The 15,309-nt window shown below is 49.4% G+C and overlaps 2 protein-coding genes across 6 annotated transcripts in view; both read right to left on the reverse strand.

The window, feature by feature from the left end:
* Positions 1–2,183: 2,183 nt before the first annotated feature.
* Positions 2,184–5,226, reverse strand: LOC116418391 (glutathione S-transferase Mu 2). 2 transcript variants are annotated; one of them, XM_023232571.3, is made up of 7 exons: positions 5,053–5,226; positions 4,675–4,810; positions 4,174–4,238; positions 3,782–3,863; positions 3,581–3,681; positions 2,490–2,585; positions 2,184–2,399 (listed from the first exon to the last, which is right to left on the reverse strand). In XM_023232571.3, the coding sequence occupies exons 1-7, from the start codon at positions 5,086–5,088 to the stop codon at positions 2,232–2,234; spliced, it is 684 nt and encodes a 227-aa protein (XP_023088339.1). In that variant the 5' UTR covers positions 5,089–5,226; the 3' UTR covers positions 2,184–2,231. The 2 variants fall into 2 exon arrangements, with proteins under 2 accessions (XP_023088339.1, XP_023088340.1); XM_023232572.2 differs by having other exon boundaries at positions 2,196–2,399; positions 4,675–4,750; positions 5,053–5,216.
* A 1,950-nt stretch (positions 5,227–7,176) lies between these two features.
* Positions 7,177–15,309, reverse strand: part of LOC111556007 (glutathione S-transferase Mu 1) — a 9,717-nt gene continuing 1,584 nt past the window's right edge. The window contains exons 2-6 of one of the 4 annotated variants that reach the window (XM_026456723.2): positions 15,189–15,270; positions 14,992–15,092; positions 13,946–14,041; positions 13,745–13,855; positions 7,177–8,202 (exon numbers count right to left, since the gene is read on the reverse strand). In XM_026456723.2, the coding sequence (XP_026312508.1) occupies positions 8,182–8,202; positions 13,745–13,855; positions 13,946–14,041; positions 14,992–15,092; positions 15,189–15,270 (411 nt within the window). In that variant the 3' untranslated portion in view covers positions 7,177–8,181. The other 3 variants (XM_026456722.1, XM_026456720.1, XM_026456721.1) reach the window with 3 other exon arrangements.

Below are 15,309 nucleotides of genomic sequence, written 5' to 3' on the forward strand. Positions count from 1 at the left end.
ACACACTCACCCAAAGTCTCAGTAAAACCTGGATGAAAGTGGAATGGTGGCGGGGCGGGGTGGGGTGGCAGTGCACAAGAAAACGAAAGGCGAGACTAGGCTCTAATTATTCCCCTTAAAGCAGAAAGTCCAAAATTCTCTATCTAGTACCCGAGTAAAATCTCACTGTGCCCTAACCCATGGCATCTCCAGCCCTGCTGCTGCAGATTAGGTTACATGACACTCAGATGTGCTGTGCACAATTTTACCGGGATTGAATGCCCAGATAAGGTATTCAAAAAGATCCAACCAGGCGTAGTGGCTCACACCTGTAATCCCAGCACTTTGGGAGGCCGAGGCGGGTGGATCACCTGCCATCAGGAGTTCAAGACTAGCATGGCCAACATGGTGAAACTCCATCTCTACTAAAAATACAAAAATTAGCCGGGCATGGTGGCGGGCAACTGTAATCCCAGCTACTCGGGAGGCTGAGGCAGAGAATTGCCTGAACCCAGGAAGCGGTGGTTGCAGTGAGCCGAGATCACGCCACTGCACTCCAGCCTGGGCAACAGGCTTGACCCTGGTACATCACAGCCCATGGCCCTCAGCTCTCCTCCACCCCTCCCTTCCCACCACCTCTTATATAACTCCAAGGCCACTCAGCCTGGACCAGAACCACAGAACCAGAGCTGATGGGAACTAGCTGAGCAAGCAGATCTCTTGATGGGGAGTGGAAAAGGGAAACAGATTCAAGGCTGAGAAGCCTGATGGACTAATGCCTCAAATTCCCAAATCTGTAGTAATGTAGGATTTGCTGCTCTCAAACAAGTTCAGCACACACCTCACAGGCTGCTCTGCCTGCAGGCCTGTCATTGTACTCATTTTCAGGATGGGTCAGTCATCTATGCATCTCCCACTGTGCCTCACACCCTGCCTCATGCAGAGAAGGTCAGTGAATAGGAGTAAGATCAGCGTGCTATTCATCTCACAGGAGGAACACGTGGAACACTGGATGGAAAAAAGAGAGGAAGAGGCCAGGCGCGGTGGCTCATGCCTGTAATCTCAGCACTTACGGAGGCTGAGGCAGGTGGATCACCTGAGGTCAGGAGTTCGAGACGAGCCTGGCCAACATGGCAAAACCCCATCTCTACTAAAAATACAAAAATTAGCTGGACGTGGTAGCACACACCTGTAATCCCAGCTACTCAAGAGGCTGAGGCAGGAGAATCACTTGAACCCAGGAGACGGAGGTTGCAGTGAGCCAAGATCACTCCCCTGGGCGACAGAGCAAGATTCCGTCTCCAAAAAAAAAAAGAGGAAGAGAGGTAAAGAAGGAAAGTGCCCCAGCACAAGGCATTTCAGCATAAGCTCCTTCAACAGGGACACCCACATATGTACCCTAATCCAGCTCCAGCCACAGTTCTGGCTCTCAGGATTCCCCACATGGGGGTTTGATTGTGCAAAGCTTCTGGAGGTAGCTACAAATACTGCCTGTGGGTTTAGTTATTCAACATCAGTGCTACTATGTGTCAGTCCTACTATTGCCAGCTGCATCCGTGGTCCTGAAGTGCTCTGCCTCTTCCAAAATGTCCTGGGCTGTGAAACCCAGGCTGGACAAGACCTGAGGCTTTTTCTTTTGTCACAAAAGGGAGAGCCCTGACTGCTGCCGATAGATCCAGAGGCTCACAGGGAGCCCAGCACGGTCTCCACTGGCTCTGAGACCCTGAGGAAGGACTGATTCTCTCATTCTCAGTTTCCTTATCTCTAAAATGGGGGAGATGATTCTACCACCCTGTAGGAGTGTTATAAATTTCAAATTCCACACAATAGGTACAATGTTCTGGGCACAGTTCGTGGCATGAAGCCAGCACTCAATAAATGCAAGTTATTCTTTTTTTTTTTTTTTCCCTTGAAATGAAGTCTCACTCTGTCATCCAGGCTGGAGTGCAGTGGTGCAATCTTGGCTCACTGCACCTTCCACCGCCTGGGTTTAAGTGATTCTCCTGCCTCAGCCTCCTGAGTAACTGGGATTACAGGCACTCACCACCACACCCGGCTAATTTTTGTATTTTTTTTTTTTTTTTTTTTGAGTAAAGATGGGGTTTCACCATTTGGGCAGGCCAGTCTCAAACTACTGACCACAGGTGATCTGCCCGCCTTAGCCTCCAAAGTGCTGAGATTACAGGCGTGAGCCACCGCGCATGGCCATAAATGCGAGTTATTCTTTGTGTAGCTTCAGGACTGGGAAAGCATCACAAAGGAGGGAAAGGAATAAGGGACATAAAGAGAAAGGAGGATGGGGGCATCACCTCAAATCGGGAGATGAAGTCCTTCAGGTTTGGGAAGGCGTCCAGGCAGCTGGGCTCAAATACTTGGTTTCTCTCAAGGACATCATAAGCGATGAAATCCACAAAGGTGATCTGGATAAGGCCAAGGATGTGTGGGCTGAAACCTCCATTTTATAGGAAGTATGACAAATCTGTAGTGTCCCCATCACACACCCCCATTACCTTGTCCCCAAGAAACCATGGCTGCTTCCCCAGAAACTGTGAATAGAGCTTCAGCATTTCAGGGAGTCCCTCCAGGTATTCTGGCTTCAGTTTCTCCTGAGGCAGAAAACAGCTGTCACCACCCTCAGACATAAGCTCCCTGCACAGATGCAGCCTCCCAGGTTTGTGCATGGCCCCAGCTGGCCACGGGCAAGCAGCCATCTCCCCCACAGCTGGAACTGGGGCAGTGCCCAGGCTTCGATTGGATGCATCAGCATTTATTAGACTCTGACTGGGTAGCTGGAGTCTTCCTGAGGTGATGGGATGGCAGAGCGGAATGTGACACTGTCCCTAAATCTGTCCCCACTGACCTCCCAACAACCTCTGGGTCAGCCCCAGGAGCACCTGAGCACCTGGCAGGCTCTGGACCCAGATATGAGCAGAATCAAGGATGCAAAGAACTAAAGGAGCTCAGAGAAAGAAGTAGAAAGTTCCTCCTAGTGGCGCAGCAGAAGAATACAATTGCCATTGAGTGGTTTCTGGAAAGATGAGGAGATATTCAGAGGATGAGTAGAAGTAAGGAGGGGAGAAAAGAGCCTCTGGCTGCCCCTAAGCTGCCTGTTAGGAAAATTCGCTGATCTCAGTGTATGTCAAGAGAGCACTCAGAAGACGCCAAAATTGCAGGTGCCATTAGATTCCTTTGTTTTGCACTTGTTTTCCTCATAGTTTGTGTATTCCAAAGCAGGCAGATGATATAAACCAGTGGGAGAGATGGCCCAAACCACTGACAGAGAGAATCTGGAAAGAGGTCATGGGTCAGCGATGGAGGGGACTCTGGAAGTAACCATTACTGTCTAGAGAGTGAATTCATACCTGGAGAGTCAGGATTCTGTAAGTAGATTGGTGGGGAATTGATTTAGAGGTTTTATTTGACATGACTTTGGGGTTTGAGGGTCACTCTGGTGGCAGTATAGGAAATAGCTTGAAGGATGAGTAGCACTAAAGAGTTCAAATGGAAAACAGGACCCATGTAAATGGCAGGACCAGAGTCTTGGCTCCCGATCAAAACTCTGCAGGGAAAGGGGTGACTGGGAGTGGGGTGCAGGACTCACAAAATCTGGGTCATAGCAGAGTCTGGCCAGCTGCATGCGGTTGTCCATAAGCTGGTTCTCCAAAATGTCTTCCCAAATCTTCTCCTTTTCGGTCTCCCCACCTACCACCCACAAAACATAGACTCACTCTCAGCATCACAGCCCAGCCAAGGCCAGGATGAGACCACCTTCCCCCCACACACTGCAGCAAACCACACTCACACAGGTTGTGCTTGCGGGCAATGTAGCGCATGATGGCGTTGCTCTGGGTGATCTTGTGAGTCCCATCAATCAAGTAGGGCAGCTGGATGAACGGGAAACCGGGGAAGCTCAGTCGGGCCACCAGGCTCCCCAGCATCCCCTTCCCATAAGCAAGGGCAGAGAGGAGACCGGGCACTCACTGTGCCTGCTCATGGCAGGCCTGAAATAAGAATACTGTCACATGAACGAATGAGCTTGGATACAGAACATCATGGAAGGGCTGTGTAGACAGCCAGGAGTGACAGGAATTGGGCAGAAGACTCCTGATCCTAACCCCTCTAAGCTGGGGAGAGGAGATGCGGTCAGAGACACGTTGCACTTTCCCCCAAAACCGCCCCTTCCCCTGCACCTACATTGGGAAAGTCCAGGCCCAGCTTGAATTTTTCATTCAGCCACTGGCTTCTGTCATAGTCAGGAGCTGTGGTGGGGAAGATGAAGTGAAAACAAACCTCCCCAGAGCCCAGCCCTCCTTCCCCGGGACCCTCCCAGGGAGCCAGTGGCAAGACCCCTGAGACAGGTGGATCTAGAATCTGACCACTCAGTACCACATTCCAGGGTTCAGAGAGAAAGAATCCCGGTGAGGGCTCTGGACCCCACAAGGCTAAGGCTTCCAGGGTTTAGGCAAGCCCTGACGGACATCCAACCCAATTACCCAGACAGGGGAGGGGGCCCAGCATCCCGCCCCAGCATTCTGCCTTGCAAGGCCAGAGGGCTCCCTCACCGGGGCTCAGGGAAGGGACAGCCTGCAGCTCCAGCAGGAGAGGCCTGCAGAGTCAGCCACAGGTGGCCACCATCGGTTGCTCGGTGCCAGCCTAGTGTGAGTGGGCGGGGCCCAGACACGAGGGTGCCATTACCATCCCCCATTGTGTACTTCTTTTCCTCGTAACTTGAGCCTGTGTATTCCAGGAGCAGGCGGATGGAGTGGGCCAGCTGGGAGAGATGGCCCGCAGCTCGGGTCAGAGATTGAGGGTCCCTGACTTGGTGACTTCTCTGCACAAGGGGAGCCCCCAGTTTACACTGCACGTACCCATCGCCTCCTCTCCTTCCTGCCTCACACCTCCCCCCACCCCGCCCTCACCCCGGCCCCGCCACACGCACACAAGCGGTAAGCACAGGCCCTCCTGTGAGGGGCAGCGCTGAAAAGGTACCTTCCCTAGAGCCCGTCCCGCAGCTGCTCCACACTTCCCCACCCCCGCGCCCCCCGTCACACCGCCCAGCGGACCCTCGCTCACCCCGCGGATGTTCCAGTACCCCAGTGTCATGGGCATGGTGCTGGCTGCTACGGATTCTGCAGACAGGCTTCGGCGGGGCGCGGCTCAGACTTTGTGAGAGGCCCAGAGTGGGTAAAGGGGGAGCCTTGCTGCGACCCCGCCCCTCGGCCCGCCCTGCCCCCGAAACGCGCCAATCCGGAGACCCGAAGCGCGCTCCCGGTGCTGGAAGGAATAGGATCCCCTCCCACCTCCCAGCCCCAGGGGTTCCAGGAGAGAGCTCACGTGCCCAGAAGCCCGGCGGGGGCGGTGGTAGGCGGAGAACTGTTTGAGCCCAGGGGTTTGAGGCTGAACTGAGCTATGATTGCGCCGCTGCACTCTCGGTTAGACAGGAAAGAAAGGCTCTCTCTAAAAAAGAGAGAGATTCTGAATAAAGTAATAGCCTAATAAAGAAAAATAACACAAAAGAACATTTGGTGCTCAGGGATTCACTGGATAAGTTTTCAAAACTTTTCAAAAGGCATATATGATATAGATTGTTATAAACTGCAGACACACATGGCGGGCGTGACAGACCTAACATGGAAAGGACAACACAGGCAAGGATGATTGTAACTGTCACTTATCGGGCTAAATCCAAAGGTCAGGAATGCCGCCTCAGAGCAAAGAAAATGATGTTTTTGTCATAAGTGGTGCTGTGCTCCTAGGGAGCTTGCTGGGTGGGGAGAGAGAAAGGTGGGGAGCAGGGGCTGGGAGACTCAGGGGGAGGGAGGAGAAAGCCCATGTGGAAACGTTAGAATCTGGGGGAATCAGAGGTCTTTGTATTAATTCCTTTTGCAAATTTTTCAAACTCTGATATTAAATCAAAATAAAAAGCTAAAAAAAAAAACAAACTACCAGGGCAGACATATACAAATATTATTAACTGAAATAAATGTTCCATTAAAAACTACTTACCTTAAGTACATGAGTTACATTATGATTTCTATTATTATTTTAATACTAGTCTCCATCCAGCACATCACTGGTCTTCAAGTGGAGGTAACTTTGCCCCTCAGGGGACATGTAGGTCTGTCTGGAGACTTTGTTAATTGTCACCACTGGGAAACGCCCATGGCATCTAGTGGGTAGAGTTTGGTTAGGATGCTGAACACCCTGCGAAGCTCAGGACAGTGCACCACAACAAAGAATTCTGCCCTCCAAAATGACAGTACTGCTGAGGTGAAGAAACCCTCATCTAAAACCCGGCCAACGTGGTGAAACCCCGACTCTACTAAAAATACAAAAAATTAGCCAGACCTGGTGGCGGGTGCCTGTAATCCCAGCTACTCAGGAGGCTGAGGCAGGAGAATCGGTTGAACCAGGGAGGCGGAGGTTGCAGTGAACTGAGGTGGCACCACTGCACTCCAGCCCGGGCAACAGAGTGAGACTCTGTCAAGAAAGAAAGAGAGAGAGAGAGAAAAGGGAGGGAGGGAGGGAAGGAAGGAAGGAACCCAGGAATGGGTCAAAAGTTGCAGTGGGAGAAACAAGGCCCTCAAAATTCTGGTGTCAGGAAGGAGACCAGAGGACCCACTTCCCTGAACACCAGGTGGCAGAAGGGAGCACCTTAAGATAATCTCAGCCAGTGCAGTCCCTGCAGGCATCAAGCTGCACGTCAGGAATGAGAGGAGAACTGGGCAGGGAAACGGTCTACCAGGCGGACAGGCTGGGCAGCCTGGTCTTCCAGGGTACACGGTAGGGAGTGTGGGACTCTTTCTGCCAGTCAGCCTGCAGGCCTCCCTCTGCAGGTCTGAGCACATTATTCCAGAGCTGCTGGGGTAAGGCTAGGCAGGATGAACTGAACTTATTTTTGGAAGGTATCCACCCAGCCTGGGAAGCATGCTGAAACACTGTCTACCAAATACACGAAAATTAGCTGGCCATGGTGGCCCTTGCCTGTGGTGCCAGCTACTTGAGAAGCTGAGGCGGGAGGATCACTGGAGCCTGAGAAGTTGAGGCTGCAATGAGCCGTGATCACACCACTGCACTGCAGCCTGGGTGACAGAGTGAGACCCTGTCTCAAAAAAAAAAAAAAAAAAAAGGAAAAAAAAAGTCAAATTTAAAAAGAAGGTATCTACCTGACTATTGTGCGTAGAAAGGTCTCAAAAGTCACTGCCAATTTGCAATGACCTGACTGGACTCTCCCTGCATTTAACACCCCCATAGGGGTGGCCAAAAGTTGAATATATAATAAGCACCTGATGACTGCCACAGACATAGATATGAGTGATGCTAGTAACCACAGAGGCAGCCCCCTTCCCACTATTCACCCACCCTTCCAAGCCTGCCAGAGACCCTCACCCAAAATGAATCGGCAAATTGTGCAAGCAGATGTTTTGATCTTTGGAGCCTTTAAAATAATGATCAACAGGGAAATTTACCAGGAGAAAAGAGGATACCTTCCCTCAAAAATCTCCTTGGAGTTTATTGCAAGGCATCGCAGACAGTGCTTTCCATATAGAAGCAGCCCACAGGTAATAGATATGCTGTAGCGTTTTATCTTGTTTGATTTTTTAAACTTACTCATTGATGATGGTGACCCACTTGTGTTTTTTTGTTGTTGTTTATTTGTTGTTGTTGTTGTTTGCTATGTGTACTAGTAAGGGTTCTTCAAAATTTGAAGTGACGCGACTAAGATAAGCCTGTAGGAAAAGTGAGTGTTTATTTATAAATGTATCTATCTGTTATGGGAATTGGCTCACACAGTTTTGGACTGGAGAAGTCCCACGATCTGCCAACTGCAGGATAGAGAAGCGGGAAAGCCAGTGCTATCATTCAGAGTCTAAAGGCCTCAGAACAAAGGTGGGGGTGGGAGGAGATGCTGTTAGTCCCTGATGAAGTCTGAAGGCCAGAGAACCAGGAGTATGGATGTCCCAGGATAGGCGGAGATGGATGTCCCAGTCAGAAAGATCAAATTCACCCTTCCTCTGTCTTTTTCTTCTCTCTGGGCCCTGACAGTTTAGTGGATGCCCCCCTTCATTGCTGAAGGAAATCTTTGCTCAGTCTTCTCATTCAAAGGTGAATCTCTTCTGGAAATACCCTCACAAATACAATAATTTTACCAGCCATGTGAGCATCCCTTAGCTCAGTCAGGTTGATGCAGAAAATTAACCATCACATTATGCCACAGGAAACCTAGAACAGAATCACAATTAATTACATTGTGCCTATCGGAGAAAAGCCTTGACTGCCACAAGATCATTCTTTAACCTTTCTCCAGGAATTGACTAAGCCACAGGTAGAGAATGGGTAAACAGAGAGTTTTATACAGGAGATTCAAGGACAGGTAGATTCATAGACTGTGATTCATTGGCAGAAACATGCACACACAATAAACAAAAAAGGTGAAGGTAGAAAACTTGAAGGTATTCTTATAAATCTTTAAAAATATCATAGGATGAAACTGCGATCCCTCAAGTACCTAAGGTAGTGCAGAAAGATCCATGTGCCTTGCAGATGGCACCATGAATTAAGTTATTCTCTCTGGGCCGGGCACGGTGGCTCACGCCTGTAATCCTAGCACTTTGGGAGGCCAAGGCAGGCAGATCACCTGAGGTCAGGAGTTCGAGACCAGCCTGGCCAATATGGTGAAACCCCATCTCTACTAAAAATACAAAAATCAGCTGGGGGTGGTGGTGCGCACCTGTAATCCCAGCTACTCAGGAGGCAGAGGCAGAAGAATTGCTGGAACCCAGGAGGCAGAGGTTGCAGTAAGCTGACATCACACCACTGCACTCCAGCCTGGGTGACAGAGCAAGACTCCATATCCAAAAAAAAAAAAAAAAAAAAGTTATTCTCTCTGGAGAGCAATTTATCTAGGATAATACCGTAACACCATCCTCACCCTTTGCCTTGTCATAATTGCCTTGGGGGACCAACTCAAATAAAGTAACCAAAAACCAGAGAAGGAATTAGTTTAAACATGATCACCCTGTTATAAAAAGAAATAAATTAGAAAAATCCACATGCCCAATAGGGTAAGAATGACTAGGCAAACTATAATTTATCCACAAGAAGTAATGATAGTCATTAAATGTTAGAAATAGGCATGCATATAGACTGCCAACATGTACAGATTCTTAAGTAAAATGTTAAAGAGAAAAAAACTGTAGAACCTAAGAATGTGTATGCACATCAATCTCACCTATCCAAAGAAGTAGGCATGAATACAAACCTAAGAGAATTTGAAGTGACACACTACGATGAGCGTATAATTTGTTTATAACTATTTAGTGAGAAGCTACTACGCTCAGGGACTGTCCTAAGTGATATGCAAACACCTGTAACATCAGTGAACAAGAAGACACAAAAACACATGCCCTCATGACATTGATATCTTATGCGGGAAAGCAAACACACACAAGCACACAAATAATGTAAGACATATGTGGATGCTTTTCACAGAACTGTAATGTACATACAGTGCACAGGCCTTAAGTGTGCTACCCTGTGGGCATTTCCACTTGTATACTCTTCTGGAATCACCTCCCAGATAAAGAGAGAAAACTTACAGCACTCCACCAGGCGCCTTCAATAGGCAACCTTCCAGTTCTCACCAGGGTCACCAGTCACCTGACCTGTGATACCATGGACTCATTTCCCTCTCCTGATTTTCGTGTAAGTGGAGTGAGATCGTGTGTCCTTTCTCCTGTCTGGATCCTTTTACTCAACACGCTTGTGAGGCCCATCCATGTTTTTGCACATAGCGTTAGCACATTTACTTTCGTTATAGCGGAGTAAGTATTCCATTATACGAATGATGGAATTATGTTAACAAACCACAGTTCATTTGCTCATTCTTCTATTCAGGGAATTTGGATTGTTTTTAGTTATTGGCTATTTAAAATAAAGTTACTTTTGGCATCATTATACCTGGCTCTTGGAATCCATTAGGACTCATTCCTGTAGGGTGGGACTTCCGGGTCCTGGGTAGATGCATATTTAGCTCTAGTTGACACTGCCAGTATTCCAAAGTGGCTCTCCCACCAGCAAGGCAGGACAGTTCCAGTTACTCCATAAATCACCGACAATTGTCAGTCCTTTCAATGTCAGCCATTCTAGTGGGGATACAGTAGGATCTACGGGTTTTTAACTTTCTGTTGTCTAATGATGTTGAGCTTCTTCACATGAGCTTATTGGCCATTTGGATATTCATTTTTGGGAAATGCCTGTTCAAGTTTTCAGTCATCTTTTAATGGGTTGTATTTTTGGATATACAGTTTTTGGAGAAGAGACCATTGTTGATTTGTAGTAAGTTCTCCCTGCTGAGCATTACCTGAATTCCTGACCCAAAAAATTAACAACTATTCGTGGTAACATAGCTTGGGAACTGCTGAGCTGGGAGAACCTTCCGGTGGAGCAGCTCACTGTAGAGCTTGGGTCCTAGAGATCTAAGAGCTGTGATGGAGTCAGTGTGGAAGACAGAAGGATCCTTGTTCTCTGTGATGGGAATTCCACCACCTCTGGGCATCTAAGACTTACTCACTGAGACTAGTTCTGCCTAACCATGGAAAGCACTGAATAATACTGAATATAAATAAATGAAGATCTAGGCCCAGAAAGAGGCATCCTTTCTATAGAGCACTTTATGTGGCTTTCTGCTGTAATGCGCTCAGAAAAGGGATCAAGAAGTTGGAAACAGGGCCAGGCGTGGTGGCTCACACCTGCAATCCCAGCATTTTGGGATGCAAAGGTAAGAGGACTGCTTGAGTTCAGGAGTTCCAGACCAACCTGGGAAACATAAAGAGACACCATCTCTACAAAAATTTTTAAAATACGGCCAGGTATGGTGGTACACCTGTAGTCTCAGCCATTTGGGAGGCTGAAGTGGGAGGATTGCTTGAGCCCAGGACTGGACGCTGCAGTAAGCTATGATCCCACCAGTGCCCTTCACTTTTGAAAGCAGGAGGCCCTGTTTCAAAAAAAAAAAAAAAAAAAAAATGTTGGAAACACCTTACTAAGCCCATCATAATCTCTACAAACCCAGCTACTGCCAGGGTCACCAGCCAGTCCCTCGGAAGGAGCAGTGACAGACACGGTCTGGGCAGCCAGGAGCAAATAAGACAAGACTATATATAGCAAATGTGGTTGAGGCTTTATTTTGATCAGGTAGGCCTAAGGCAGGGGCCATGCTGCAGGAGCAAGGCCTGTAAACCAGTCAATGCTGCTCTTTCATGCAGCACGGGGACAGCTCGGGGCTGAGCTCCACAGGTGAGGGGCCAGGCAGGCCCCTCAAAGCAGACGCAACCACTAACAGGAAGGAAGGTCAGGCTGGCTTTAGTGCAGTGAAGGGTCATGTTGGGAGGGGGATGTTCGTGAAGGAAAGTGGGTAACTGAGGCTTTAAAGCGCCTGCATGGGACAGGGGTTTAGGGGAAGTGAGGAAGCCCAATAAAGTCTTGGGGGTAAAGATGGGAATAAACAGGAGAAAAGGACGAGGAGCCAGGTGCTGGGATGCAGAGTCCAGTGCACTCCACAGCCTGGGCAGAGGGCTGAGTATGGGCTCCTCATTCCCACCTCCTGGCCTTCAAGGCATTACTTGTTGCCCCAGACAGCCACCCTTGTGTACAGAGGTTTGGGGAGGAAGCGGCTGGACTTCATGTAGGCACAGATCTTCTCCAAGCCCTGAGATGGGAGAAAATAAGGCCAGAGCTCAAGGTCAGCTACCCATGAGGGCTGGGGTAACCCCACTGCAGACACAGCAGGTCAGGGCCCTGGCCACAGCCTTTCCACATGGGCTCCAGTGCTGAGGCATCACATAGCCTCTTATGGTCCCCAGATCTGCAGAGTTAACTCTTCCAATTTCCTTGAAATAATGTCATACCATAATAACAGCTACCACTTATGAAGATTCTACACTGTGCTGGGTGGTCTATATCCAAGAGAAATTACAACATAAGCTTCGAAAATCCACTTGACTATTCTGCAAGGCTGAATCTATTATCACCATTTCTCATGTGGGAAACAGAAGTTCAGCAACTACCTCATACTCAAATAGCTAGTAAGGGGGACAGAGCTGCAATGTAGCCTGGTTCTGTCTCTCTCCAGTTCTGGCATCTTTCTGCCAAATTCGCATCCTCCCCCAAATCCCTCAGGAGGTCCTCTTGCTCTCTGACTGCACAACATTCTCCTGTTTCACGGGGAGGTTCCTGGCTTGCCTAGGTTTGCACACACAGAGGGGACATCTGAAAATGTCCGTGCAGCCTGGAAGAGGGCCCAGATCTCACCCAAGGAGCCAGCAAAACCTGGATGAAAGTGGACAAGGTGCATTGGGCTAGCAAAAGAAAGGTCAGACCAGGCTCTAATCATTCCTTGTAAAGCAGAAAGTCTAAACCTCCCCACCTGGTACCTGAGCTAAATACCACTGTGCCCTAACCCACCTCATCTCCAACCCCACTACCACAGACCAGGCTGTATGACACTCAGGTGTGCTCTGCACGATCTTCCCAGGATCAAATGGCCGTGTAATTTCTAAGGATTCAGAGCCAGGGCTGCCTATTCCCAAAGGGCCATGCCCAGGTGGACCCTATGCTGCAGCCCTCAGCTCTCCTCCCCTCCCACCACCTCTTACATAACCCCAAGGCCACTCAGCCGGGACCAGAGCCAGAGCTGATGGGAACTAGCTGAGTAACCAGATCTCTTGATGGGGAGTGGGAAAGGAAAACAAATTCTAGGCTGAAAAACTTGTTGGACTAATGCCTCAAATTCCCAAATCTGTACTAAAGTAGGATTTGCTGCTCTCAAACAAGTTCAGCACGGGTGAGACGGTTCCCCATGAGTGGGGGCAGGCCCTGGCCCCGTTACCCAGGTGGTGCCACACACACCTCACAGGCTGCTCTGCCTGCACTGCAGGCCTCTCACTGCACTCACTTCCAGGATGGGGCGGTCATCTATGCATCTCCCACTCTGCCTCACACCCTGCCTCATGCAGAGGAGAAGGTCGGTGAATAGGAGTAAAATCAGTGTGCTACTCATCTCACAGGGGGAACAGTTGGAACATTGCAGGGAAAAAAGAGAGGAAGAAAGATAAGGAAGGACACTGCCCCAGCACACAGCACTTCAACACACACACTCCTTCAACGGGGCACCCACATATATAGCCTAATCCAGCTCCAGCCACAGCTCTGGCTCTCAGGATTTTCCACATGGGGGTCCGATCGTGCATAGCTTCTGGGGGTAGCTATGAATACTGCCTGTGGGTTTCGTACTCGACATCAATGCCACGGTGTGTCCGTCCTACTATTGCCAGCTGCATCCATGCTCCTAAAGTTCTCTGCCTCTTCCAAAGTGTCCTGGGTTGTGAAACCCAGGCTGGATGAGGCCTGAGGATTTTTCCTTTTGTCACAAAAGGGAGAGCCCTGACTGCCGCCCATAGATCCAGAGGCTCACAGGGAGCCCAGCACAGTCTCCACTGGCTCTGGGACCCTGAGCAAAGGCCTGACCGTCTCATTCTCAGTTTCCTTATTTCTAAAATGGGCAAGATAATTCTGTCACCCTATAGGAATGTTGTAAAGTTCACAATCCACACAATAGGTATAATGTGCTGGGCACGGTTCCTGGCACAAAGCCAGCACTCAATAAATGCAAGTTATTTTTTGTGTAGCTCCAGGACTGGGAAAGCATCTCAAAGGAGGTAACGGAACAAGGGGCATCAAAGAGAAAGGAGGATGGGGGCATCACCTCAAATCGGGAGATGAAGTCCTTCAGGTTTGGGAAGGCGTCCAAGCACTTGGGCTCAAATATACGGTGGAGGTCAAGGACATCATAGGCGAGGAAATCTACAAAGGTGATCTGCAGAAGGCCAAGAATGTGTGGGCTGGAATCTCCGTAACATAGGATGTATGACAAAGCTCTAGTGTCCCCATCACATGCCCCCATTACCTTGTCTCCAACAAACCATGGCCTCTTCCCCAGGAACTGTGAGAAGTGCTGCATCATTGTAGGAAGTCCCTCCAAGTATTCTGGCTTCAGTTTCTCCTGAGGCAGAAAACAGCTGTCACCACCGTCAGACACAAGCTCTCTGCACAGATGCGGCCTCCCCAGTTCTGCGTATGGCCCCAGCTGGCCACGAGCAAGCAGCCATCTTCCCCACAGCTGGAACTGGCTTCAGTTGGACATACCAGCATTTATTAGACTCCAGATGGGTAGCTGGAGGCTTTTGTGGCGATGGGAAGGCAGAGAGGAACGCAACACTATCCCTGAATCTGTCCCCAGTGACCTCCCAACCGCACTCCTCTGGGTCAGCCCAGGAGCACCTGAGCATCTGGCAGGCTCTGGACCCAGACACGAGCAGAATCAAGGATGCAAAGAACTAAAGGAGCTCAGAGAAAGAAGTTGAAAGTTCCTCCTAGTGGAGTGGCAGAATAATACAATGGACATTGAGTAGTTTCTGGAGAGATGAGATTTTGAGAGGCTGAGTGGAAGGAGACAGACGAACAAAGGCCCTCTGGCCACCACTGAGCTGCCTATTAGGAAAATGCATTCATCCCTGCGCATGTCAAGGAGAAGCACTAGGAAAAGAATAGCATGGAATTCCACAGAGGAGGGTGCTATTACTTCTCCACTACGTACTTCTTTACCCGATAGTGTGGGTCGGCATACTCCCCAAACAGGCAGATGGAGTGAACCAGCTGGGTTAGATGACCCGTGGCAGAGGTCAGGGGTCAGAGGTGAAGGGAATTCTGAATGCATGACTTTATTGTCTAGGAACTAAATTTCTAGCTTGGGATGTACGGACTTCCTATGATTGGTGGGGACTGATTTCAAGTTTTTACTTTATAGAGTTTAATGATATGTCAGTCACTCTGCTACAGTACAGGGAACCCTCAGAGAACCAATAGCAGTGAGGAGTTCAAATTGTGAATAGGACCAGAGTAGATGGGAATACAAGAAGCCTGGCTTCTGGCCCAGACCAGGGAGGGACTCACAAAATCAGGGCTGTAACAGACTCTGGCCAGCTGATTGGAGACGTCCATAGCCTGGTTCTCCAAAATGTCCACACGAATCTTCTCCTCTTCTGTCTCCCCACCTGCCACCCACAAAACACACTCACTCTGAGCATCGTACCCCAATCCAGCCAAGGAGGAGGCCACTTCCCCCACACCCTGCAACAAACCACACTCACACAGGTTGTGCTTGCGGGCAATGTAGCGCAGGATGGCGTTGCTCTGGGTGATCTTGTGAGTCCCATCAATCAAGTAGGGCAGCTGGATGAATGGGAAACCGGGGAAGCTCAGTTGGGCCAC

This window comes from Piliocolobus tephrosceles, chromosome 1 (assembly GCF_002776525.5).
Source record: "Piliocolobus tephrosceles isolate RC106 chromosome 1, ASM277652v3, whole genome shotgun sequence".
NCBI classification, from domain to species: Eukaryota; Metazoa; Chordata; class Mammalia; order Primates; family Cercopithecidae; genus Piliocolobus; species Piliocolobus tephrosceles.